Source organism: Terrapene carolina, unplaced genomic scaffold, assembly GCF_002925995.2.
Source record: "Terrapene carolina triunguis isolate 2854851 unplaced genomic scaffold, T_m_triunguis-2.0 Scaffold69, whole genome shotgun sequence".
Classification (NCBI taxonomy): Eukaryota; Metazoa; Chordata; order Testudines; family Emydidae; genus Terrapene; species Terrapene triunguis.
The window spans coordinates 37542125-37569198 of record NW_020664420.1 but is presented as its reverse complement, the minus strand read 5'-3'; the positions used below and the strand labels follow the sequence as shown (position 1 = coordinate 37569198).

The following is a 27074-nucleotide window of genomic DNA, read 5'->3' as shown; positions in this document are numbered from 1 at the left end:
GGTAATTTATGGTTTCACAAAGAATTTATCAGATGCAAGACTAACTTCACATCTGCAAGTTAACGGTAAGTACAAGTACAAAATAGTGTTGTGCACTTATTAACATTCCATGATCAAATTGGAGGAGGAAGTATGGTGATTTCTGACATAATGGAGCCAACACCCTCTCTTGACTGCTAAACAATCACTGCCAGAATCCCTGGGATTCATAAAATTACTTCTAAAGAGCAAACGTTAAGCCTTTTGAATGTGTTAGATATTTTCAGCAATTTTCTCAGAGGATTTTCTTAGAATCCATCCAGACTCTTCTACAAGTTATTTGCCCCCCTCCCTCCAATTTCAAAGGTGCACAAGTTGAATGTTTATGCCACCAGCACAGTCAGTATATTTTTAGGAACATAGTATAAATATTTTCAGGATGTATACAATAAAAAATTTCCTTGCCATATGATTTTTCCTCCTTCCTTGGTTATGAAAGTAATTTTGCTTTCATGAAAAAACTAAATGAACAGATTCTAGAGACCTATTATCTGCAAACACATGGTTCCTCCTGCGTGGGGTTTCTCAAGTGCTACGGAGGAAAACTTTTGTGGGGAATCCTTGAAATAATGGCAGCAAGTCACTTTATGAAAGACATCAAGCTTCAAAGACAACCAACATATGTATTCCATAACACAATATTTGAAATTTTAAACAAAGGAATTCTAAGCTCCTAATCAAATAAATTTGTAATAACTTTAGTTTGGGACTTTGGACTCCTCTAGTCTACTACTCTTCTACAGAAAGCTATTGGGATAATCACCTTCAATAATAAAAAACAGAACAGCAAACACCCTACAGTATATACTTAAGTTTTGCCTCCAGGAAATCAGTTACACACAGCATAAGCACTTGTCAATATATCAAGAATTACTATTCTTCCTTTCCTAATTGTTTTAAATAAGATTTGCTTTGTGTCAAGGAACATGTTAAGCAAAACATCTAACATGATAAAACTCCTATATGAAGTAACTGATATGTATGCAGTTAGCATGCCTGCAATCCAGCTTTCTGGCAGCAAATAATGTCATTCTATCTGAGCACTGGGGATGTGCATTTCATCTTCTAAAATTTCCCCAATGACTTAAAGTAAGCAATTAAATAGAAATATAGTTTATTTAAATGGCACTTCTTGAGAAATATTAAATACAATGATATTCATATGCTACATTTTTTCCTCTACATTTGGGCTATTAGTATGCACCCAACACTACAACTGAAAGAAAACATTTCAGAATATAGTCTTGATATTATGCTAAACAAGTTTCAAGTCCTGTGGGAATTTTATGAATTACTAATAAGTCTAAACGTGAAGTTGCATTTATTGTCCCAAACCCTGCCCATGTGCTGGTACCTACTGGATACGCAATGCATTCCAGAGAACAAAGAATTTATGATTTGTAAGAACTAAATAAAAATGCATTATACTTGCAACAGAAAATAAAACATTATTATATCACATATAGAAAGGTAATTTTGTGTTTTCAGTATTTTTTAATTTTGTTATATTAATCTTTATTATTGCATAGATGTAATAGACAAGTTAGGTAATTATTCATGTAATTAAACACATTTCTATTTATTTGGTAGTTAGGACTAGATAATAACCTTGTGTTATACTGGTATTAAAACTACTAGGATGTACCTCAGCATATTCAAATATGAGGCTTAGTTTGAAAACTGAGATGGCAACAAAATATTGTCGATTTAAATGTAGTTTACATACAGAGAGGTTTCTTTAAAATGTTGGCCAAAATTTTTAAGAATGGTACCTGAAGTGAAGTTCCTAAATTCATATTTGGGCTCAAAATAAGCAGCTGGATTTGCAGAAAGGCTGATCACCCATCAACTCCTTTGCATTTTACTGAAAGATGATGTGTTCTGAGAACTCAGGAGTTGCTGGCCACTTTACCTGCATAACTACAGACTCAGTGGTCCATCTGTACATCCACTCTGCATTAGATTCATAGCAGCTTTAATGCACTCAGGGCCTTTTGCAGGATCTAATATAATGGGCATTGGAATTTTACCTTTTTTAAAATAAATAATACTTTTGAAACATGCATTTTTGTTCTATTAGATGCAAAGAAAAATTAAATTAGAACGTTTATCACTCTTATTTTAAATGCATGGAACATATCTATAGTTATCTGGATATATGTCAGCCACTCAACTGTGCGACTATACCAGGGGTGGCCAACCTGAACCTGAGAAGGAGCCAAAATTTACCAATGTACATTTCCAAAGAGCCACAGTAATATGTCAGCAGCCCCCCCATCAGCTCCTTGCCTCTGCTCCCAGAGCTTCCTACCCCTCCCAGCCCCGCCAATCAGCACCTCCCCCTCCCTCCCACCTCCCGATCAGCTGTTTCGTGGCATGCAGGAGGCGGGGGGGAGGGGCGAGGGCATGGATCGCTCAGGGGAGGGGGCAGGGCCTGTGACAGAGCCAGGGGTTGAGCAGTGAGCACCCCCTGGCACATTGGAAATTTGGCGCCTGTAGCTCCAGCCCCGGAGTCAGTGCCTATACAGGGAACCACATATTAACTTCTGAACAGCCGCATGTGGCTCCAGAGCCACAGGTTAGCCACCCCTGGACTATAACATAAGAACGGCCATACTGGATCTGACCAAAGGTCCATCCAGCCCAGTATCCTGTCTACCGACAGTGGCTAATGCCAGGTGCCCCAGAGGGAGTGAACCTAACAGGTAATGATCAAGTGATCTCTCTCCTGACATCCATCTCCACCCTCTGACAAACAGAGGCTAGGGACACCATTCCTTACCCATCCTGGCTAATAGTCATTAATGGACTTAACCGCCATGAATTTATCTAGTTCTCTTTTAAACCCTGTTATAGACCTAGCCTTCACAACCTCCTCAGGCAAGGAGTTCCACAGGTTGACTGTGCACTGTGTGAAAAAGAACTTCCTTTTATTTGTTTTAAACCTGCTGCCCATTAATTTCATTTGGTGGCCCCTAGTTCTTATATTATGGGAACAAGTAAATAACTTTTCCTTATTCACTTTCTCCATACCACTCATGATTTTATATACCTCTATCATATCCCCCCCTTAGTCTCCTCTTTTCCAAGCTGAAAAGTCCTAGCCTCTAATCTCTCCTCATATGGGACCTGTTCCAAACCCCTACTCATTTTAGTTGCCCTTTTCTGAACTTTTTCTAATGCCAGTATCTCTCTTTTGAGATGAGGAGACCACATCTGTACACAGTATTCAAGATGTGGGCGTACCATGGATTTATATAAGGAGAATAAGATATTCTCTGTCTTATTCGCTATCCCTTTTTTAAATGATCCTTAAAAACATCCTGTTTGCTTTTTTGACTGCTGCTGCACACCGTGTGGACGTCTTCGGAGAACTATCCACGATGACTCCAAGATCTCTTTCCTGATTAGCTGTAGCTAAATTAACTCCCATCATATTGTACGTTGTGATAGACCCAGGCCAGTTGGGTACAACAAAGTAATAGAAGGCAGATCTAATCCAGTGGCCAGTATGTTTTCTGTTCCCTGACTGACCAGAGCAGGGGCTGCTCCAGGCTAATGAGAACACCTCACTCAAATTAACCTGCAAAGAGTCAGGTGAGGCCATTAAGGTTATGTGAACACCTGACTCTAATTAAGGCCCTTGTTGATACTATAAAAGGACTCACTCCAGTCAGGCTGGGGAGAGGAAGTGCAGCTGAAGGGCTGGTTAATGAAGACACCCTCAAGTCATTGGTAAGGGAGCCCTAAGGTAAGGGTGAAGAAGGAGAAGCAGGAGAGCTGTGGGGAAGTGGCCCAGAGAAATATAGCAACTCTGGCAGTGAACGTTTGGCTGCCAACAGCTGCTACCTTTAAGGTCCCTGGGCTGGAACCCGGAGTAGAGGGCGGGCCCGGGTTCCCCCCAATCCTCCACTACAGGAACACCTCCTGGGAAGGGAAGACAGCCCCTGTCAGGACAGGAGGCTAAACTGTTTTGGTATGAGGCCGTAGGAGCAACAGAGACTGTGGGAATTCTCTCACCAACCTCCTTGCTGGCTTATGATGAAAAGGGCTCATTAGACAATATCCTTGGCCCTAGAGAGAAGGGCTACATGGAGGGTTGCAGTGAGCCTCTGAAGCTAGCATAAACCACCTGGAAGCACGGGACGCACAGGGACTAGGTCGGAGCTCTGCCACAACGTATAGTTGGGGTTATTTTTTCCAATGTGCATTACTTTACATTTATCCACATTAAATTTCATTTGCCATTTTGTTGCCCAATCACTTAGTTTTGTGAGATCTTTTTGAAGTTCTTCACAATCTGCTTTGGTCTCAACTATCTTGAGCAGTTTAGTATCATCTGCAAACTTTGCCACCTCACTGCTTACCCCTTTCTCCAGATCATTTATGAATAAGTTGAATAGGATTGGTCCTAGGACTGATCCTTGGGGAACACCACTAGTTACCCCTCTCCATTTTGAAAATTTACCATTTATTCCTACCCTTTGTTCCCAGCTTTTAACCAGTTCTCAATCCATGAAAGGATCTTCCCTCTTATCCCATAACAACTTAATTTACGTAAGTGCCTTTGGTGAGGGACCTTGTCAAAGGCTTTCTGGAAATCTAAGTACACTATGTCCACTGGATCCTCCTTGTCCACATGTTTGTTGACCCCTTCAAAGAACTCTAATAGATTAGTGAGACATGATTTCCCTTTACCGAAACCATGCTGACTTTTGCCCAACAAGTTATGTTCTTCTATGTGTCTGACAATTTTATTCTTTACTATTATTTCAACTAATATGCCCGATACTGAAATTAGACTTACCGGTCTGTAATTGCCGGGATCACCTCTAGAGCCCTTTTTAAATATTGGCATTACATTAGCCATCTTCCAGTCACTGGGTACAGAAGCCGATTTAAAGGACAGGTTACAAACCATGGTTAATAGTTCCTCAATTTCACATTTGAGTTCTTTCAGAATTCTTGGGTGAATGCCATCTGGTTCCGGTGACTTGTTACTGTTAAGTTTATCAATTAATTCCAAAACCTCCTCTAGTGACACTTCAATCTGTGAAAATTCCTCAGATTTGTCACCTACAAACGACGGCTCAGGTTTGGGAACCTCCCTAACATCCTCATCCGTGAAGACTGAAGCAAAGAATTCATTTAGTTTCTCCGCAGTGACTTTATCGTCTTTAAGCGCTCCTTTTGTATCTCGATCGTCCGGAGGCCCCACTGGTAGTTTAGCAGGCTTCTTGCTTCTGATGTACTTAAAAAACATTTTATTACCTTTTGAGTTTTTGGCTAGCTGTTCTTTAAACTCCTTTTTGGCATTTATTACATTTTTACACTTAATTTGGCAGTGTTTATGCTCCTTTCTATTTACCTCACTAGGATTTGACTTCCACTTTTTAAAAGATGCCTTTTTATCTCTCACTGCTTCTTTTACATGGTTGTTAAGCCACAGTGGCTCTTTTTTAGTTCTTTTACTGTGTTTCTTAATTTGGGGTATACATTGAAGTTGGGCCTCTATTATGGTGTCTTTGAAAAGTGTCCGTGCAGCTTGCAGGGATTTCACTCTAGTCACTGTACCTTTTAATTTCTGTTTAACTAACCTCCTCATTTTTGCATAGTTCCCTTTAACTGTTAAATGTTATTATATTATGGTCACTATTTCCAAGCAGTCCTGTTATAGTTACCTCTTGGACAAGATCCTGCACTCCACTCAGGACTAAATCGAGAATTGTCTTTCCCCTTGTGGGTTCCTCTACCAGCTGCTCCAAGAAGCAGTTATTTTAAAGTATTGAGAAATTTTGTCTCTGCATTTCGTCCTGAGGTGACATGTACCCAGTCAATATGGGGACAATCGAAATCTTCCACTATTATCGAGTTCTTTATTTTGATAGCCTCTCTAATCTCCCTTAGCATTTCATCATCACTATCACTGTCCTGGTCAGGTGGTCAATAATAGATCCCTACTGTTATATTCTTATTAGAGCATGGAATTACTATCCATAGAGATTCTATGGAACATGTGGATTCATTTAAGATTTTTACTTCATTTGATTCTACATTTTCTTTCACATATAGTGTCATACTCTAGTCATTCATGTTCCTGATACCTCCATAACAGAGCACAGGACTTTTGGTTTTTTGTTTTTTTTTTTAAGCGCTATAAGAACTTCATTGTGTACCATCAAATGCAAAGAATGTGATGAGGTTGGCAGATACTTTGTTATATTTACAGCTCATGAACCAATTATTTGAGTTGGTTTGCATAGCACTTACTGTAATGTGCATACTACTTTTTAAGAAAATATTAGATTAACTTGATTTTTTTTTATTCTCTCCATTTTCCAAAAGCAAGGTTTTAGTACAAGAGACAAGAATGGAGGATTTAGAATACATTCAAAGTTTAGAGACAGCAAGAGAAAAGAATACCCAAGTTTTCTAACTTTTCCCTAATAAAAGGCCCATTCTCTAGTTAGCGCTACCCATTTCCCCTAAAGTATGACCCTACTGTATATCTAAACATCAGAGGCACAGCTGATAATCTTAGTTTATTAAAGCATCAATATTCTATAAAAACATTTAGAATTAAAACAAAATGATCCACTCAGAATTTAAAACCAAAAAATATTGGTTTCCAAAAATCAGTCAGTTAATTTCCATCTCACTGTGTCAATAGCAGCTTTTATGTATAAGGAGAAAAAATAAATCACTCCCACAAAACTAGCAATGAGCTCGTCAAATTCAAATGCATCTTTCCATTTATGTATTTTTTATATTAAAGCAATAAACATGGTTCATTTGTCTTTCACTGGTTGCCACGTTTTTCTGTGCTGTTGCTATGAACTTCAGCCATTAGCTGCGCTCCAAGGTAAACTACATGAACCATCAACAAAAGTGACACCCAATCTATGGAGTTCATATTTTCTCCAGATTATCTATGCTAGTTGACAAGCTGGTAATGAAAAAAATCACACTAAGCAAATGGTTCCTCTAATAAAAATAAATTTTCTATAAAATTATGAAGGGTACAAAACGTTTCCTTGCATCTATTTTGTCATGAATTCTAATTAACGCTGCAAAAACCTGAGAGTGCTGGGTCATCACAAGAAATGCATCGAGGTTTGATTGATAATATGTTGCACTGGCCTATGCCTGCCAAGATATTTCTCTCTCATAATTAATGGCCATCCCACCTGCCCTAATCATACAGCCCAAATGATATTCCCCTTCTTATTTCAATTTTCTGGAGGCATGGAAACTGGGAAAGATCAGTCATTTATCTTCTAATAGCTGGATAATAGATCTATCACAATAAAACATCTGCACAAACTCAGTAATTTTTTCACAATGGTGCAGCTTTCACCAACATTAAATCAATAAGTTATGAAAACACTTACCCACACATGCTGGCACTGAACACTAACATACTTAACAGATATTTACTCAAAAGTAGAGCTAGTCTTTCCATCCTCCTTACTTCCAAAGGTACTGCTCTAGTTTAAAAGCTCAAGTATTCTCATCACACAACCATCACCAATTATTAGGATCAATTTTAAAAGTTAAAGATTTGACTTCAAGAGCCAGTGTTTTATACAGTAGTCATGCAGTCTTAAAAAGCAACTCTTAGGCCTGGTCTACACTATGACTTTAATTCGGATTTAGCAGCTTTAAATCGAATTAACCCTGCACCCGTCCACACAATGAAGCCATTTATTTCGAAATAAAGGGCTCTTAAAATCGATTTCTGTACTCCACCCCGACGAGCGGAGTAGCGCCAAAATCGATATTGTCATTTCGAATTAGGGTTAGTGTGGCCACAATTCGATGGTATTGGGCTCCGGGAGCTACCCCACAGTGCACCATTGTGACCGCTCTGGACAACAATCTGAACTCGGATGCACTGGCCAGGTAGACAGGAAAAACCCTGCGAACATTAGAATTTTATTTCCTGTTTGCCCAGAGTGGAGAGCACAGGTGACCACAGATAGCTCATCAGCACAGGTAACCATGCAGGCCGATAATCGAAAAAGAGCACCAGCATGGACCGTACGGGAGGTACTGGATCTGATTGCTATATGGGAAGAGGATTCAGTGCTAGCAGAACTTCGTTCAAAAAGATGAAATGCCAAAACTTTTGAAAAAATTCCCAAGGGCATGATGGAGAGAGGCCACAATAGGGACTCAGATCAGTGCTGCGTGAAAGTCAAGGAGCTCAGACAAGCCTATCAAAAAACAAAGGAGGCAAACTGTCACTCCGGGTCAGAGCCGCGGACATGCCGCTTCTACGCCGAGCTGCATGCGGTTCTAGGGGGGGCCGCCACCACTACCCCACCTCTGACCATGGATTCCGAGGCGGGGATAATCTCATCAGCTACACCTGAGGATTCTGCGGATGGGGAAGAGAAGGGGGAGGAGGACGAGCTTGCGGAGAGCACACAGCACTCCGTTCTCCCCAACAGCCAGGATCTTTTTCTCAGCCTGACTGAAGTACCCTCCCAACCCTCCCAAGCCAGTATCCAAGACCATGACTCCATGGAAGGGACCTCAGGTGAGTTTACCTTTTAAAATATAAAACATGGTTTAAAAGCAAGCGTTTTTTAATGATTACTTTGCCCTGAGGACTTAGGATGCATTCGCGGCCAGTACAGCTACTGGAAAAGTCTGTTAACGTGTCTGGGGATGGAGCGGAAATCCTCCAGGGACATCTCCATGAAGCTCTCCTGGAGGTACTCCAAAAGCCTTGCCACAAGGTTTCTGGGCAGTGCAGCCTTATTCCGTCCTCCATGGTAGGACACTTGACCACGCCATGCTTGCAGCAAGTAATCTCTAGCAGCAAAGCCACAGGCACTCAATATTAAGAGGCAAAATGCGACCTTGCACAGAAATCACATGTGCTATGTAATGTGAATAGTGTTGGTCACCGTGAAAGAGTATAAGCATTGTTCTGTAAAATGTATCTTTTTAAAAAATTCTCTCCTTTTTTCCCTCCCTCCAAAAGCTGCAAATTTTTCAAGTCTCCCTTCTCCATCCCGAAGGCTATCTCAGATAAGGCGTCAGAAAAAGAAGACGTGAGACGAGATGTTCGCAGAAATCATGGAATCCACCCGCAGTGAAAGAGCTCATCTGAATGAGTGGAAGGACACGGTTTCGAAGTATAGGAAAGAAGCCAGCGAACGTGAGGACAGGAGGGACCAACGTGAGGACAGGAGGGACGCTCGAGATGAGAGGTGGCGGCAGGAAGATCAGAGGAGGCAGGATGCAACGCTGGGGCTGCTGCGTGAGCAAACAGACATTCTCCGACGTCTGGTGGAGCTTCAGGAACGGCAGCAGGATAACAGAGTGCCGCTACAGCCCCTGTATAACCCCCTTCCCCCCTCACCATGTTCCATAGCCTCCTCACCCAGACGTGTAAGAACGCGGGGGGAGAGGCTCCGTACACCCTCCAATTCCACCCCAGTGGACAGCCCAAGCAAAAGGCTGTCATTTTTTTAAACCTTTTTTTAGTGGCCTTTTCCTTCCCACCGATCCTCCTCCCAAACCCCACCCGGATTCTCTCCCTCTTTTTATAATCAATTAATAAAGAATAAATGATTTTTAAATGATAGTGACTTTATTTCCTTTGAAAGCAAGCTGGGGGAAGGGGGAGGGGGAGTTCCTTACAGAGAATGAGTCAAAAAAGGGGGCGGGTTTTCATGAAGGAGAAACAAAACAGAAATTTCACACTGTAGCCTGGCCAGTCATGAAACTGGTTTTCAAAGCTTCTCTGATGCACAGCGCTTCCTGGTGTGCTCTTCTAATCGCCCTGGTGTCTGGCTGCGCGTAATCAGCAGCCAGGCGATTTGCCTCAGTCTCCCACCCCGCCATAAAGGTCTCCCCCTTACTTTCACAGAGATTGTGGAGCACACAGCAAGCAGAAATACCAATGGGGATATTGGTTTGGCTTAGGTCTGAGCGAGTCAGTAACGATCGCCAGCGACCTTTTAAACGGCCAAATGCACATTCTACCACCATTCTGCACTTGCTCAGCCTGTAGTTGAACTGCTCCTGACTCCTGTCCACGCTGCCTGTGTATGGCTTCATGAGCCATGGCATTAAGGGGTAGGCTGGGTCCCCAAGGATAACTATTGGCATTTCAACATCCCCAACGGTTATTTTCTGGTCTGGGAAGTAAGTCCCTTGCTGCAGCCCTTTAAACAGATTAGTGTTCCTGAAGATGCGAGCATCATGAACCCTTCCCGGCCAGTCCACGTTGATGTTGGTGAAACGTCCCTTGTGATCCACAAGTGCTTGCAGCACCATTGAAAAGTACCCCTTGCGGTTTATGTACTGGATACCCTGGTGCTCCGGTGCCAAGATAGGGATATGGGTTCCATCTATCGCCCCACCACAGTTAGGGATTCCCATTGCAGCAAAGCCATCCACTATGACCTGCACATTTCCCAGAGTCACTACCTTTCGTAGCAGCACCTCAGTGATTGCTTTGGCTACTTGCATCACAGCAGCCCCCACAGTAGATTTGCCCACTCCAAATTGATTCCCGACTCACCGGTAGCTGTCTGGCGTTGCAAGCTTCCACAGGGCTATCGCCACTTGCTTCTCAACTGTGAGGGCTGCTCTCATCTTGGTATTCTGGAGCTTCAGGACAGGGGACAGCAAGTCACAAAGTTCCATGAAATGCCCTTACACATGCGAAAGTTTCGCAGCCGCTGGGAATCGTCCCACACCTGCAAAACTATGCGGTCCCACCAGTCTGTGCTTGTTTCCCGGGCCCAGAATCGGCGTTCCACGGATAGAACCTGCCCCATTAACAACATGATCTCCAAAGCACCGGGGCCCGCGGTTTGAGAGAATTCTGTGTCCATGTCCATGTCCTCATCACGCTTGTCGCTGCGCTGCCGTCGCCGCCTCCTCCTCGCCTCGTTTTTCTGGTCCTGGCTCAGCATAAACTGCACGAGAACACGCAAGGTGTTTACAATGTTCATGACTGCTGTCTTGAGCTGAGCGGGCTCCATGCTTGCCGTGGTATCGAGTCTGCAGTGTTCACCCAGGAAAAAAGGCGCGAAATGGTTGTCTGCCGTTGCTTTCATGGAGGGAGGGGTGAGGCTGTACCCAGAACCACCTGCGACAATGTTTTTTGCCCCATCAGGCACTGGGATCTCAACCCAGAATTCCAATGGGCGGGGGAGACTGCGGGAACTATGGGATAGCTATGGGATAGCTACCCACAGTGCAACGCTCCGGAAATCAGGTACATGGACGCACACCGCCAAATTAATGTGCTTAGTGTGGCCGCATACATTCAACTTTATACAATCTGTTTCCAAAATTCGAATTATATAAATTCAGATTAATCCCGTAGTGTAGATATACCCTTAGTGTTCACTTGTATAAGAAACAATTATGGTAGTTCAGTGTTTTACTTTTTCAAAAAGTCAGTTTTAGGAGTAAATCTTCATGCCACAAGAAAGCAGTAATGTTTGTAAACATTCAGAGTAGGCTAGTGCTAGCTGAAGAGTCTTATTATTAGGGCAAAAAGATTATTATACTCTGTAGGAGCAAGTCACTGGGAAATATTTTAAATCCTAAAAAGATGAGTTACAAAATTGAGGGCCTGATACTTCTCTGCGCTAGATTTACCCTGAGGGTAAATAACTTCAATGGAGTTGCTCTCATTTACTCCACCATAGCCAAAACGAGAATCTGTCATCAGTAGTGCCTTCCCTGACTTCTCGTATACAGAGAGTGCCTGAAAGTCATGAGCATACACGCACAGATAATTAATACATTTCAGAAACATGTAATCAGCTATTTAACCAGGCACCTTAGACCATTTTTGTGGCAGAGTAGGCATATGTCTCTCTCGAATTTCATTTTGTAATGTGAACACCACTTTTGATAGTAACCTTCATTGTGACCTTCAGTTTGTATTGTAACCCCTATGTTGGCTTGAGAGATCCTGTTTGTGTTGAAAAACAGCCTAGTTCTGACAAAGCCAGTCTATTCTAGACACTTTCCTGCTCATGTTGGGGGTGTGGAACACTTCAGAGAGGATTAACAATGAGAAAGTTAACATTGTTAACTGACTGTCCCCTACTGGAACAATAAGGCCACTGACATTAAAAGACACTTAACAAGCCTGACCGGAGGAGTGGGAGAAGACTGGAACCTTTAATTCCCCCCAGCCTCAGCTGTTTAAAAGACTGTTTAAAAGGTGAGTGCTTCTCTAAGCAAGGGCAGACCACAAATCTGAGGAATTTCCACATGCAAAACCAGTCTTAAGAGAGAGAAGGCAAGAAGTGCTGCCTAGCCTAAGAACACTGACGAAAGCCAGTACTCACAGATGAGGTGCACTTCATTAAGAGTAAAGTGTCTATGATTAAAATGTTCCTTTGTTAAGCTTACTGCATATTCCTTGCTTTCCAGTCACATTATCCTGAAGGATTTAACTAAAAACCAAAGCTCCCACTGCCAGGTAGACTCTGGGGAAATATCTAAACAACTGAGGGATCAGAAAGGCTGAAGTACTAGTTTCAGGGTCTAAGGCAGCCAGAGTATGGGGTTCCACTACCCAAGAAAGGTGTCAGACACAGGGTCTGGATTGGACAGTGTGCCTGAGACCCAAAGTTATGAGCAGTGACCAGTCACTACCCAGATTGTGGGGGTGGGGGAGAAGGGCACCTTAGAAGCACATGGGGCCCAGGATTTGGGTCCATTTACAACAGACTGGTGACTATCCAAAAGGGAGGACTGTGCCAGGACATAACACTACACTCTGTCCTAAAATCCCTCTCCATCAGGATTAAGTAGGGTTTCTCAAAAGTGAAGTGAAGTGAAGTATCACAACCCCAAAGCAGGTCACCTGGAAAACAGTCAATGGTTTGTAGCAAAATGGCAGCCATTAGAACATAGCAAGCTAAGAAATATGAATATGAAGGCTCCCTCCTACTAACCTACCTGAACACAACATCCCCATCTACATTCCACCTTACACTTTATTTGGAGAGTGGATTTAATACTCCATTCTTTTTGGGAAAAAATGGTTACTCACCGTTTTGTAACTGTTGTTCTTCGAGATGTGTTGCTCATATCTATTCCAGTTAGGTGTGTGCACACGCTGCGTGCACGGAAGTTGGAAAACTTTTCCCTAGCAGCTACCCGTTGGGCCGGCTGTGGAGCCCCCTGGAGTGGCGCCGATATGGCGCTCTATATAAGACCCTGCCGGCCCAACCCCCCTTCAGTTCCTTCTTGCTGGCTACTCCGACAGAGGGGAAGGTGGGGGGGAATGGAATAGATATGAGCAACACAACTCGAAGAACAACAATTACAAAAAGGTGAGTAACCATTTTTTCTTCGAGTGCTTGCTCATATCAATTCCAGTTAGATGACTCCTAAGCCTTACCTCGGAGGTGGGGTCGGAGTCAAGGTAGTGCAGACTGAAGAATAGCCCTGCCAAAGGCCACGTCATAGCAAGATTGCTGGACTATGGCGTAGTGCGACGTGAAGGTATGCACTGAGGCCCATGTGGCAGCCCTGCAGATGTCCTGAAGAGGCACATTTGCCAGAAAGGCTATAGACGATGCCTGAGCCCTTGTAGAATGAGCCATAACAGCAGGCGGAGGGACTTTCGCCAGATTGTAGCAGGTAATCCATATGCGGTAATCCATGAAGATATCGGCTGGGCAGAGACCAGAGCGCCCTTTATCCATTCCGTGATGGCGACAAACAGCTGGGTCGTCTTATGGAATGACCTTGTGCCGTCTACATAATAGGCGAGGGCTCTTCTAACGTCCAGTGAATGAAGACGCTGTTCCCGAAGGTTGGCATGCAGTTTAGGGTAGAAAACCGGCAAGAAAATGTCCTGGCTTACATGGAAACGAGATACCACTTACAGCAGGAAGGCTGGGTGAGGCCTCAGCTGAACTTTATCCTTGTGGAAGATGGTATAAGGTGGTTCACATGTGAGAGCTCGTAGCTCAGAAACCCAGCGTGCCAAAGTAATGGCCACTAGGAAGGCGACCTTCCAGGAAAGGTAGAGGAGTGAACAGGAAGCCAGTGGCTCAAAAGGAGGACCCATCAGACAGTAAAGAACCAAGTTCAGGTCCCAGGCCAGCACAGGAGGTTTCGTTGGGGGATGGATCTTTTCCAAACCTTTCAGGAAGCGCCGCACGACCCGGTGCACGAACACTGAGTGTCCCGCCGTTCCCGGATGGAATGCTGAAATGGCCACGAGGTGAACCTTGAGGGAACCGAAGGCAAGATGTTGATCTTTCAAGTGCATTAAGTAGTCCAGGATGCAGGGTATCAGAGCTTGGAGCGGGGATACTTGCCGCTGGGCGCACCAGGTGGAAAACCTTTTCCATTTAGCTTCGTAAGTGAGTCTGGTAGAGGGTTTACGGCTTTCCAGGAGTCCGCGCCGTACCGAGTCCAAGCAGGCGTGCTCAGCCTGGTTTAGCCACGGATCCTCCAGGCCGTAAGATGGAGCGACTGAAGGTCCAGGTGTAGGAGACGACCATGGTTCTGCGAGATGAGGTCAGGACTGAGAGGAAGACCTTGGGGCGCCCATATTGATAGATCCAACAGGGTGGGATACCAGCACGGGCGGGCCCAGGCAGGGGCCACCAGTATCACATCTGCCTTGTCCCTGAGGACCTTGAGAAGTACTTTGTGGATCAGTGGAAATGGCGGAAAAGCGTTAAGTAGCTAGCCCAACCACAAGATCAGGAAAGCGTCCACGATCTAGCCCGGACTGTGACCCTTGAAGGAGCAGAAGGCTGGGCACTTCCTATTGGTCCACGAAGTGAACAGGTCGATACAGGGAAACCCCCAGGTGCGGAAGATCGAGTAGATGACGTCTGGGCGAATCGACCATTCGTGCGTGAAGAAGCGTCTGCTCAAGCTGTCCACCAGCACGTTCTGAACACCCGGGAGGTACGAAGCTTGGAGAGTGATGGAGTGGGCTAAACAGAATTCCCACAGAAGAAGGGCTTTGTGGCAGAGTGTGCTTGTTTGTTCAGATAAAACATGGTCATGGTGTTGTCTGTCAGAACTTCTACGCAACGGTCTCGTATGTGAGGAAGGAACGCTTGACATGCAAGGCGGATCGCCCTGAGTTCCTTGATATTGATATGGAGAGTTAGCTCATTCTGCTGCCACAGATCCTGAGTTGTAAGGTCTTTGAGGTGAGGCCCCCATCCCAACATGGATGCGTCCGTGACCAGAGTCAGGGTGGGTTGGGGAGGATGAAATGGGACCCCAGCACCTACCGTTTGAGGGTCCAGCCACCAATGCAGGGAGTAGAGCGTGGGGCTCAGGACCATAAGCACCATATCTAGGTTGTCGCGGCCCAGTCAATATACAGACGCCAACCACGTCTGTAGGGGTTTGAGACGTAGTCTGGTGTGTTGCACTACGTAGGTGCAGGACGCCATGTGACACAGCAGCTTGAGACACTGCCTTGCTGTGGTGGTGGGGAACCTGCAGAGGTTGGTGAGTATGTTTGTTAGAGCTAGATGCCGGGCCTCTGGGAGGAAAGACCGAGCTTGGGTCGCGTTTAAGACTGCTCCGATAAACTCTATCGTCTGTGTCGGTGAGATACGGACTTGCTGGCATTCAGCATGATGCCCAAGCGATTGAACGTGTCCATGACCAACCACACCTGAGACTGGACTTGCTGGCAAGATCGACTCCGAATAAGCCAGTCGTCGAGGTACGGGAACACGTGAACGTGATGATGGTGAAGAAAAGCTGCCACGAGCGCCATGCACTTGGTGAAGACGCGAGGGGCTGTGCACAAGCAGAATGGGAGGGCTGTGAACTGGTAGTGCATCTTGTGCACCACAAACCAGAGAAAATGTCTGTGGGATGGGGTGATTGAGATGTGAAAGTAGGTGTCTTTCATATCAAGGGCGGCATACCAGTCTCCCGGGCCCAGGGAGGGGATGATCATGGCCAAGGAGACCATGCGGAACTTCAGGTTGATGATGTGTTTGTTGAGCTCCCTGAGGTCCAGAATGGGCCTTAAGCCTCCTTTTGCCTTGGGAACGAGGAAGTAGCGCGAGTAGAAACCCCTGCCCCTGAGCTCTTGAGGCACTTCCTCCACTGCTCCTAGGGCAAGGAGTGTCTGTACCTCCTGGATGAAAAGTTGCTCATGAGAGGGGTCCCTGAAGAGGGATGGGAAGGAGGGTGGGGGGAGGGGGTAGACCGGAAGTGGATAGAATATCCTGCCTCTATTGTGCGAAGGACCCAACGGTCCGATGTAATAAGGGACCAGGCACGGTAGAAACGGGATAGATGGTTCAGGAAGGGATAGCTGGCCAGATTTTGCACTGGTAGTCCGTCCTCGAGCGCACCTTCAAAATGGGCACTTAGGACCCGGGGGGGCTTGGATTGGCCCTGGCTCTGTCCCAAAGGAGGGTGTGATGGTCTACGCCATGGGTACCTGCTTCTCCTACGGGAGAAGTCCTGCCTAGGTCTGGCCAGGAAGGGGCACTGTTGCAGGGGCTGAGGCTTAAACGGCTTTCTTTGAGTTGCCAGGGTATGCATGCTCAAGGATTTTATGGTGTTCCTTGTGTCTTTCAGGATATGCAGGCGAGAGTCAGTTTGCTCAGTGAACAGGGCCTGGCCATCAAACGGAAGATCCTGAATGGTGTGTTGCACTTCAGATGGGAGGCCGGATGACTGGAGCCATGCATTCTGACGCATGGCGATGCCGGAGGCCGAAGTGCGAGCTGCCGCGTCCGCAGCGTCAAGGGAGCCCTGGAGGGAGGTTCGGGCTACCAGCTTTCCCTCCTCGGCAATGGCCCCCCATTCCATGCGGGACTCAGATGGGAGGAGTTCCTGGAACTTAAGGATCACAGACCATCAATTATACCTGTATCTGCTGAGAATCGCAAGCTGGTTCACCATTTGAAGTGAGAAGCCCCCCGTAGAATTTTCCTGCCAAAGAGGTCCATGCGTTTCGGCTCCATTGATTCTGGGGCGGGCCCCTGTTGGCCCTGTCTCTCCTTTTCATTAACCGCATCCACCACGAGAGAACATGGGGTGGGGTGAGTGAAAAGGTATTCATATCCCTTGTGGGAACAAAATACTTTCTCTCCACCCCCTTGGCTGTATGGGGGATGGACCGGTGCCGCGACGATGATTGGTGCCACGATGGGGACCAGGGTCGGGTCAAAGATCTGCGACAGGCCTGAGAGAAGTGCCGCGATGACAAGCAGTGCCACGCAGGGGATCGGTGCGCAGATCGGTGCCACTCCAAACGGTGCCGCGGGGTCGCCGAACACGATCTGGACCTCGAGCGGGACCATGTCCTGGCGGCCGACGATGACCTTGAGCGTGAATGTCTCAGAGGGTCGGGGCTGCGAGACCAGCGCTGCAAATCTAACCGGAGTCGTGAGTCGAACTGGTGCGGTGCCAGGACTCCGAACGACACCCGGACTTAGAGCGGCGTAGGGAAGCCGGTCTGGGAATGGGCGGCCCGAACATCGCCGGTTTACCCCTCGACGGTACTGGGAGTCATGCCGGGAGCGGCGCCGGGATGGGGGATACTGGTGCTGTCATCTCAATAAGCCCTCTAGAGGCCTCAAAGGTGTCCGGGGTGGAGGGCAACGTAGCTTCCTCCACTTGAAGAGGCCCCTGTGGTGCGGGACTAGTATGAGCAGATGGAGGTCTCACGGTTTTGTCAGGCTTTGGGGCCTGGTCAGAGCTGGCTCGGTCGGGGCCGCGGTGACTGCCTCAGGCCTTTTGGAATGTCCTTCCACGGCTTGTTTCTTACGAGCGACCGGGGAGTGGGAGCCGTGCCGAAGTAGACGTCTTTGGGGCCCAGGAAGATCGTCGGTCCCGAGGAGTGTGAGGGTCCTTGAGCGGTGCTGTGGACGGCACCGCTGGGGAAGCACTGCACACTGAGGAGCTCGGGCCCACATCTTGAGGGACGCAGTGCAAACTCCATGAGAAGTTGCTTGAGGTGGATTTCCCTCTCTTTCCTCGTGCGGGGCTTGAATGCTTTACAGATTTTGCACCTGTCCGCCTAATGAGTCTCCCCCAGACACCTAAGGCGGGAGTCATGGGGGTTGCCCGTAGGCATGGCCTTGCTGCAAGAACTGCAGGGTTTGAAGCCCTGGGATGGCATGCCCCAGAGCCCCGCAGGGCACTCGTTGAAGGGGAAAACCCCCGCAACCACTATACTACACTTAACATTAAGGTAACTACTAACGATTAACTAACAAAGGGAACTATTTACAACGATAAGAGAATGCTAGGGAGTAGTGGAGCACTTGCTAGCAAGAGACCACTGTTCCAACAACCGTCATGGGCGGTAAGAAGGAACTGAAGGGGGGTCGGGCCGGTAGGGTCTTATATAGAGCGCCATATTGGCGCCACTCCAGGGGGCTCCACAGCCGGCCGGACGGGTAGCTGCTAGGGAAAAGCTTTCCGACTTCCGTGCACGTGGCGCACACGCACACCTAACTGGAATTGATATGAGCAAGCACTCAAAGAAGAACAACAGGATAGCCCTGCCTGCAGACCAGGGGTGCATGTCTAGTTGGTGAGCAGCCAGTTTTCTGATGAAGAACAGTTCAACAATTTTTCAAGGAGGAGACTACTTTTTCTAGACATCTGTACAAGCAAAACAACTGGAAGGGGTCTAAACATTAATTTTACCATATAAATAAGTCCTCATTATGAAAATCTGTTTTGATTTGAGAGAGTGTACTTTTGAAAATAAAGTGGTAGAAAGCTCATACGCTAAGTTAGTTTTCTTGAGAATGCTTTCACAGCTAACTGAGGTCCCAAACCAAGAAAGCATTTTTGCACATGCTTAACTTTAAGCAGGCATGTAGTCCTACAAAAGTCAATGGCTCTACTCACATGCTTATCTTCAAGTACACACTTACATGTTTTCCTAAATCAGGGCCTTAGATATATGGTGCAACACACTGCTCTAAATCCAGGCAATACCTAAGTTGCTGAACATTCAGCAAGTGCTTAAATGATATCCTGAATCAGGGCCACAATTTGCAAGAGACTGACTCCCTTCAATGGGGTTTCTAACATGCATGTTCAGGACATTCTGGTGGTGTCTAGCCAAATAGTTCCGGACTATTTTATTTACACGTGTCTGTGCTTCTCCTGCCTCTCTTCCCCGCGGTCCCACATGACAACAGTGCTTTGGAGTCCTAAAGAGTAAATTTCCGTGTTTTGTTTTATAACTTTTTCAATATTATTCTTTTTAAAAAGAAAGAAACCCTGTGGCAATATTAAACCAAAGCTCTTATGAACATTAAGGTGGTATGATGAAGCACGCAAAAGCCAGAAAATGCCAAAGTTAAAACTTCACGTCAAACTCCTTTCTGCCACCTTGTGTGTAAACACAACAATGCAGACTTTAAGAATATGATCACATTTCTCAAATACAATGTAATTACACATAAAAGAACATTAAGGTTGCAAATTCAAGCATCTGTAAGCTAGGAAATGCTAGAATTAAGATTCCCAGCTATGTTGTATAGTTCAAATTTAATGGTACATAATGACAATCATTAAGTAGATTTGCAGCTGAAAGAGCGTGACCAGTACAATTATACACTTAAAAATTACACTAATTTGTGTTACTTACTGTACTTTTATCTTTCAGAAGCTTTTCTATCACTTCAATTAACATTTCCTTTTGCTCTGGGTCAAGACTAAAAAACAAAAACAAAGCAAAGGATAGGTTTTTTTCATTTTTAAAATATATTACTTTAACATTTTATGGTCAGGTTTATGCTTGAAACAAAGATAGGCTAGGCAGTGAGGAGGGGAAGGAAACAAACAAGGGAAAAGTGAAATTATTTTCAAACCAAACACATGGTATTGTGGGGAAGGAGAAGGATGCAGAGGAGAGTGTGAAACATAAAATGGCAAAAAATGGTTCACATTAATTTCTGTTCCAGTATTCAGACAGTTTACTATTCTGGAACTAAGCAGGCATCCCTAACTCACAAAAAAAACCACAAAACACACAAACATTCAGAACAGGGTCAGAGAATTTGGAGGGTTAGTTTTCTGTTTAATAAAAATAACTTTTCTAACCCCCTTTATCAGTAAAGATCAGAATTTTGAAAACTGCTTGTTCCATTAGTCTGACCAGTAACAGGTTGGAGTCCTGGAATCTAGTTTTTAAAAAAGCTATTCAAAAGAGCATTACATTGAGTTGCTATGGGAATTACTGGGAAATACAGACTTCAAGCTCAAAGTTCTATATTAATAGGTTTAGGGAAGATACAGGCTATATTTCAGAGAAGGAAAATATGAACATGAGTTATGATGCCATGTATATGCACACACCTGAGATTTACTGCAGCCTTAAATTGTTAAGATAGGAGAACACAAGCAAGCATGTCAGCTTCAACTGTCCACTTCCCAAGGGAAAAGACATTGAAAGAAGGCACCATCATACATTTTGGAAAGTAATTACTTGAATATCTGAAAACCCTTTCAAAGTGATCCATATCTTTCATCTTCAAGACTCAGGGGCAAAACTCTCATGGACTGAGTTGACAGAATGGAATAAACAAGATAAGAACACTTATGGACTAAACAAAAACTGTGATTCTTATCAAATAGCAAATAAAAGGTTTTACTATGGAGACTGAAGACAATTTCAGGTTCTTTAAAGCTGACATTATATGGCAGAGATAAGCAGAAATTAACTAGAGCACAGGAATTAAATGCTGACAAATTAGATTTTTGTCTGTTCTCAGTACCTTTCCTTTATTTTGAAAAGTATGGTTATTTACCCTACAGTAACTATGGTTCTTCAAAATGCATTGTCCACAAAGATCCTATTCTAGGTGTGCATGCATCCCATGCACACAAGATGAGACTTATTTTTTAATAATAGTGTCCACCTCCAGGGCTGTGTCTGCACTCCACCTACCCTTCCAATCATCTTAGCCAAGGACATAAGGGGCAGGAGAGCCCCAATCACCATTCACTTCCTTTACCAATAAGAATCCCACCTGGATAGGGCTGCAAATCATTAGGGTAAGGAGGACCGGTTGTAGAATCTGTGTGAACAAGACACTGTACAGCAACTGAATTCTTCGAGATAAGACACCATGCTCTGAGTAATTATCCATACAGATTCTACTCTTGGTGACTGAAGAATTTCTCTCAAGCCTGGAGGTGGAAAGAGAGATCCTACTTAGAGTAACTGCAGAACAGCCTCAACAAAGTTGGCATCAAATATGAAAGCCTATACTGAGGAATAAGTAGTAGTAAGTAAATGAACCACGCTCCAGGTAACCAGGGGCGGCTCTAGCTTTTTTGCCGCCCCAGGGACGGCAGGCAGGCTGCCTTCAGCGGCATGCCTGCAGGAGGTCCCCGGTCCCGCAGATTCGGCGGCATGCCTGCGGGAGGTCCGCCGGTCCCACGAATTCGGCATATCCTCCGCTGAATTGCCACCGAATCCGCGGGACCGGGGACCTCCCACAGGCATGCCGCCGAAGGCTGCCTGACTGCCGCCCTTGCAGGGACCGGCAGGGCGCCTCCCGGGGCTTGCCGCCCCAGGCACGTGCTTGGAGCGCTGGTGCCTGCAGCCGCCGCTGCAGGCAACATCTCTACATATTTCAGATATGGGTATATTACCCAAGCAAGCAGCGGTGACTACTTAAGCACCTAGTGGAATGGGCTCTAATGAGAGCCAAAGGCTCTTTCTTAGCTATCTGATACCAAGTCTCAATACAATGCAAAACCCACTAAATCCTTTCTGCAAAAGCCACAGAGTCAGAGACAAGCTAAATAAAAGGATAACGCATCATGTCTAGGGTGTGAAGTTTTATTTCATTTTGGATGGAATGAGGTTTCAAAAAAACTGGAAGGTGGATGGATTGATTAGGATGGAAATCCTATCCTACCTTAGGAAGTAACCTGGTGTGAGGCCTCAGAGTGACCTTGGTCTTTTTGAAATATGGTTAGCAACAAGAAGAAAGTCAAGGAAAGTGTGGGCCCCTTACTGAATGAGGGAGGCAACCTAGTGACCGAGGATGTGGAAAAAGCTAATGTACTCAATGCTTTTTTTGCCTCTGTCTTCACGAACAAGGTCAGCTCCCAGACTGTTGCACTGGGCAGCACAATATGGGGAGAAGGTGACCAGCCCTATGTGGAGAAAGAAGTGGTTTGGGACTATTTAGAAAAACTGGATGAGCACAAGTCCATGGGGCCGGATGCGCTGCATCCGAGGGTGCTAAAGGAGTTGGCGGATGAGATTGCAGAGCCATTAGCCATTATTTTTGAAAACTCATGGCGATCGGGGGAGGTCCCGGATGACTGGAAAAAGGCTAATGTAGTGCCCATCTTTAAAAAAGGGAAGGAGGAGGATCCGGGGAACTACAGGCCAGTCAGCCTCACCTCAGTCCCTGGAAAAATCATGGAACAGGTCCTCAAGGAATCAATTATGAAACACTTAGAGGAGAGGAAAGTGATCAGGAACAGTCAGCATGGATTCACCAAGGGGAAGTCGTGCCTGACTAACCTAATTGCCTTCTATGATGAGATAACTGGCTCTGTGGATGAGGGGAAAGCAGTGGATGTGTTATTCCTTGACTTTAGCAAAGCTTTTGATACGGTCTCCCACAGTATTCTTGCCGCTAAGTTAAAGAAGTATGGGCTGGATGAATGGACTGTAAGGTGGATAGAAAGCTGGCTAGATCGTCGGGCTCAACGGGTAGTGATCAATGGCTCCATGTCTAGTTGGCAGCCGGTTTCAAGCTGAGTGCCCCAAGGGTCGGTCCTGGGGCCGGTTTTGTTTAATATCTTTATTAATGATCTGGAGGATGGTGTGGACTGCACTCTCAGCAAGTTTGCAGATGACACTAAACTAGGAGGCGTGGTAGATACACTAGAGGGTAGGGATCGGATACAGAGGGACCTAGACAAATTAGAGGATTGGGCCAAAAAAAACCTGATGAGGTTCAACAAGGACAAGTGCAGAGTCCTGCACTTAGGACGGAAGAATCCCATGCACTGCTACAGACTAGGGACCGAATGGCTAGGTAGCAGTTCTGCAGAAAAGGACCTAGGGGTCACAGTGGACGAGAAGCTGGATATGAGTCAACAGTGTGCTCTTGTTGCCAAGAAGGCTAACAGCATTTTGGGCTGTATAAGTAGGGGCATTGCCAGCAGATCGAGGAACGTGATCGTTCCCCTTTATTCGACATTGGTGAGGCCTCACCTGGAATACTGTGTCCAGTTTTGGGCCCCACACTACAAGAAGAATGTGGAAAAATTGGAAAGAGTCCAGCGGAGGGCAACAAAAATGATTAGGGGTCTGGAGCACATGACTTATGAGGAGAGGCTGAGGGAACTGGGATTGTTTAGTCTCCAGAAGAGAAGAATGAGGGGGGATTTGATAGCAGCCTTCAACTACCTGAAGGGGGGTTCCAAAGAGGATGGAGCTCGGCTGTTCTCAGTGGTGGCAGATGACAGAACAAGGAGCAATGGTCTCAAGTTGCAGTGGGGGAGGTCCAGGTTGGATATTAGGAAACACTATTTCACTAGGAGGGTGGTGAAGCACTGGAATGCGTTACCTAGGGAGGTGGTGGAGTCTCCTTCCTTGGAGGTTTTTAAGGCCCGGCTTGACAAAGCCCTGGCTGGGATGATTTAGTTGGGAATTGGTCCTGCTTTGAGCAGGGGGTTGGACTAGATGACCTCTTGAGGTCCCTTCCAACCCTGATATTCTATGATTCTATGTAAAGGGGACCAGCAACAAAGGCCTGAATTACTTCCACTCTCATGGTGGAAGTAACAACCATCCAAAAGACTGTTTTCATTGACAGGTGCTAAAGAAAGGAGATTACCATGGGCTCAAAAGGGGAGAAAGAGTCCCATTAAGCCAGTGAGATTGAGGTTCCAGAAAGGCGGGAGGAGGGCGGTGGAGAGGATCCTTAACAGGTGGGAAGATATGAGTGAGGCTCTTCAAAAACCTTGACACCATGAGATTTGAAATTTAACCCCAAACTGGAGGGTGATTTGCAGACTGTGCTGCTAAATATACCATGACTGAACTAACAAAGTCCAGATTGCTTCAGGATAAGTAAATAGTTCAGAATAACCAAGACTGAGGTTGTCACTGCAAGAGCTGCTACTGAGCCACCCAGTCAGATATGGGTATATTACCCAAGCAAGCAGCGGTGGCTACCTAAGCACCTAGTGGAATGGGCTCCGCAAGTTCAGCTCTGCAATTCTTTTTGGTGGACAGTTTTTTTATTTTTGACAACGTTTTAGAATTACATAGCAGAAGTTCCCCTCTAATAAGTCATCCAACCAGCATCTAGGCTGTCAAGTGTAACAATGCAGAGTACAGGTGCAAAATCCAGCCTTGCTTCTTGGAAATTATGTCAGTGAAAAGTGATTAAGGTGATTGGTGGACAAGTTGACAAATTCACCTGGGAGAAGAACAAAAAATGCCTGGCCATGTGGGGGCTATCATGATCACATTGCCTACATCCGATTATAGTTTCCTGAGGACACTGGGTATCAAAGAAATTGGTGGGAAGGCGTAGAACAGTCTCTGTGCCCACAGGAAGTAGAAAAGAGGCCATCAGCAAACCCAAGCTTGTGACGCCGTTGGAGCAAGATGTCCAAAGTTTATTGCCAAGGACTGTAGAAAGGAGGCCCGCTATCAGGAATCACCACCACCATGATGTCGTGGGAGGACTGAGTGATTGAAGGGCCATTCATAGTTCTCTGAAAAGTCCCTGCTGAGTTGATCTACAAAACACTCTACTGGATCAAGTAGGTGGAGAGCTCCTCATGTAATGTGATGAAGCAGGCACCAATTTTGAAGATGTGTCACTTTTGACAGAGTAGGGAGGATCTCTCCCCCTACCTGCCTGTTGATTGAATGAATCGCAGTAGTGTTGTCTTTCAGAACTTGAACAATGAGGACTCAAAGAAGGAATAAGAAAGCCTTGCATGCTAACAGTATGGCCCTGAACACCAGGATGTCTATATACAGCACGGCCTCCTGTGCCAACCGTAGTCCTTGAATCTTGATGATCAAAATGAGTTCCCCTTCCTTGAGTGGAGGCATCCATCGCTAAGGTCTTGGTAGGGAGAGGCAGAGGAAAGGGAATGCCGTTGCATACCTGAAGTGGATCTGCCCAGCAATTTAGTGAGGATAGGAATTCTGACGGAATAATGACCAAGGAGGTCTATGCTGGGTCTGTTTGGTAGATATACTGATCTCAACCATCCTTGAAGAGGCTGAAGGTAAAGTACGGCTTGCTGTGAGACACAGGTGCATGCTTACATGTATCCCGAGAGTTGAAGTAACATCCTCACTAGTGTTTTGGTATGCATCTGGAGCTGTCTGATCGATCATCATTTAGAATCATTGCTGATGTAAGTATGTTACTGCCAATCTGGAATCTGACACTGTCCTGGTGAATTCTATAGTCTCAGTTGGAGGTCAGAGTGGACTTTGTCGATTTTTAGCCCTAGTGAAGTGAATAGGTGGAATATCAAATGAATTAAGTCAGTTACTTGCTGTGGGAATTTTCCCTAAGCCAGACAGTTCTTCAGATAAGGATAAACTTGTAGGTCTCACCTCCAAAGATGTACAGCCAATTTGACCAGGAATTTGGTGAAGACCCAAGGAGCTGCTGAGAGGCTGAAAGGCAGGACTCCATAGTGCTCCTATGAGAAATCATGGGTACTTCCTGTGTACCAGATGGATGGAGATGTGAAAGTGTGTGTTTTGACAGTTGAGAGTTGTGAGCCATTCCACAGGATCCAGGTAAGGTATCATGGAAATTAGGGAGAAAATACAGAATTTAACACAATGAACAAATACGTTGAGACATCAAAGGTCAAGGATGGTGTTCAATCTCCTTAATGCCAAAGAAGAAAGAAGTGAAACCCTTTCCTTTGAACATTAAGTGCACTTTTTCCACTTCTCCCAGTTGTACCAGGGAGTCTACCTATTGTTTCAACCATCTCTCATGAGAGGGGTCCCTGAAAGGAGACAGAAGGGAGCAGAGTTTGGAACAGTGTGCAACTGGATGGATACTCCTTGCTTACTATAGAGGACCCACTGGTCCTAGATTATCCCATTCCAAGACTCTTGGTGAGAAGTGGGGGAGGCAACAAAGGAAAAAAAGATCCATAGGTGGTCCGATCAGTTGCTCTATACTCATGTAGAAACTGAAGGGTGTTTTGGGAGGAGAGGGTTGGTTTTGTTTTTTTTAAAAACCAGACTGTCCAAGTCACAGGATGGTCAAAGAGGAATTTCTGCTTCTTCCTCAGAGGTTCTGATGGTCATTTATTAAGAATAGTACCAGGGCAGAGATTGTGTGCCTATAGTAGAAGTGCTACCTCTGTTTTCTCTGCAAGGTGGAGACGTAGAGTCTTAGAAATGTAAAGTCACTTCTATCCTTGAGACTATAAAGAGCTTCAACTGTGCTCCTGCTAAACAAGTCAGTACTTTCAAAAAGGGAGAGCTTCTATTATTAACTTTATCGTCTGAGGGATCCTAGATGCTTGTACCTATGAAAAACACCTTATGGCAGCAGCTGACATCATAATCCCTGCCACTGCATCGGAATCATCAAGTGCAGCCTGTACTGAACTTCTTGCACTATGTTTACCGACTGACAAAGGTCTTTAAGCTCATCCTGATGGACTTTTGACAGTTTATCAAGTAGCTTTGAGAACCTAGCCCAGAAAAGGAAGCCCTATTTACAGAACAAGGCTCGATAGTTGGCCTCTCTAATTTGGAGGCTCACAGAAGAAAGGACCCTTATGACCTAAGAGATTCAGTTTCTTAGGACCCTCCTCACAAGGAGTGATTCTGGGAGCTCTCTGTTTCAACTTCTTGAGCTGCTTGTACAACTAAGGACCTTGCGGTCAGGTGCGGATAGAAATAGTCCAATTCCTTGGCTGGGATCTCCTATCTGCCCTCATGGAGGTGGCTGGGATAGACACTGAAGTGTGCCGGATAGTTTTTGTGACTTGAGAAGGCCCTTGTTCATAGGCAACACTAGTCTGCCTGGTGTCATCGT

General features: G+C 45.5%; 1 protein-coding gene across 1 annotated transcript in view; it reads right to left on the bottom strand.

The window, feature by feature from the left end:
- AP3B1 (adaptor related protein complex 3 subunit beta 1) overlaps positions 1 to 27074 on the bottom strand; it is a 238077-nt gene that overhangs the window by 178156 nt on the left and 32847 nt on the right. The window contains exon 5 of the mRNA XM_024194104.1: positions 19649 to 19715. Coding sequence (XP_024049872.1) covers positions 19649 to 19715 — 67 coding nt within the window. The remainder of the gene's footprint in view (positions 1 to 19648; positions 19716 to 27074) is intronic.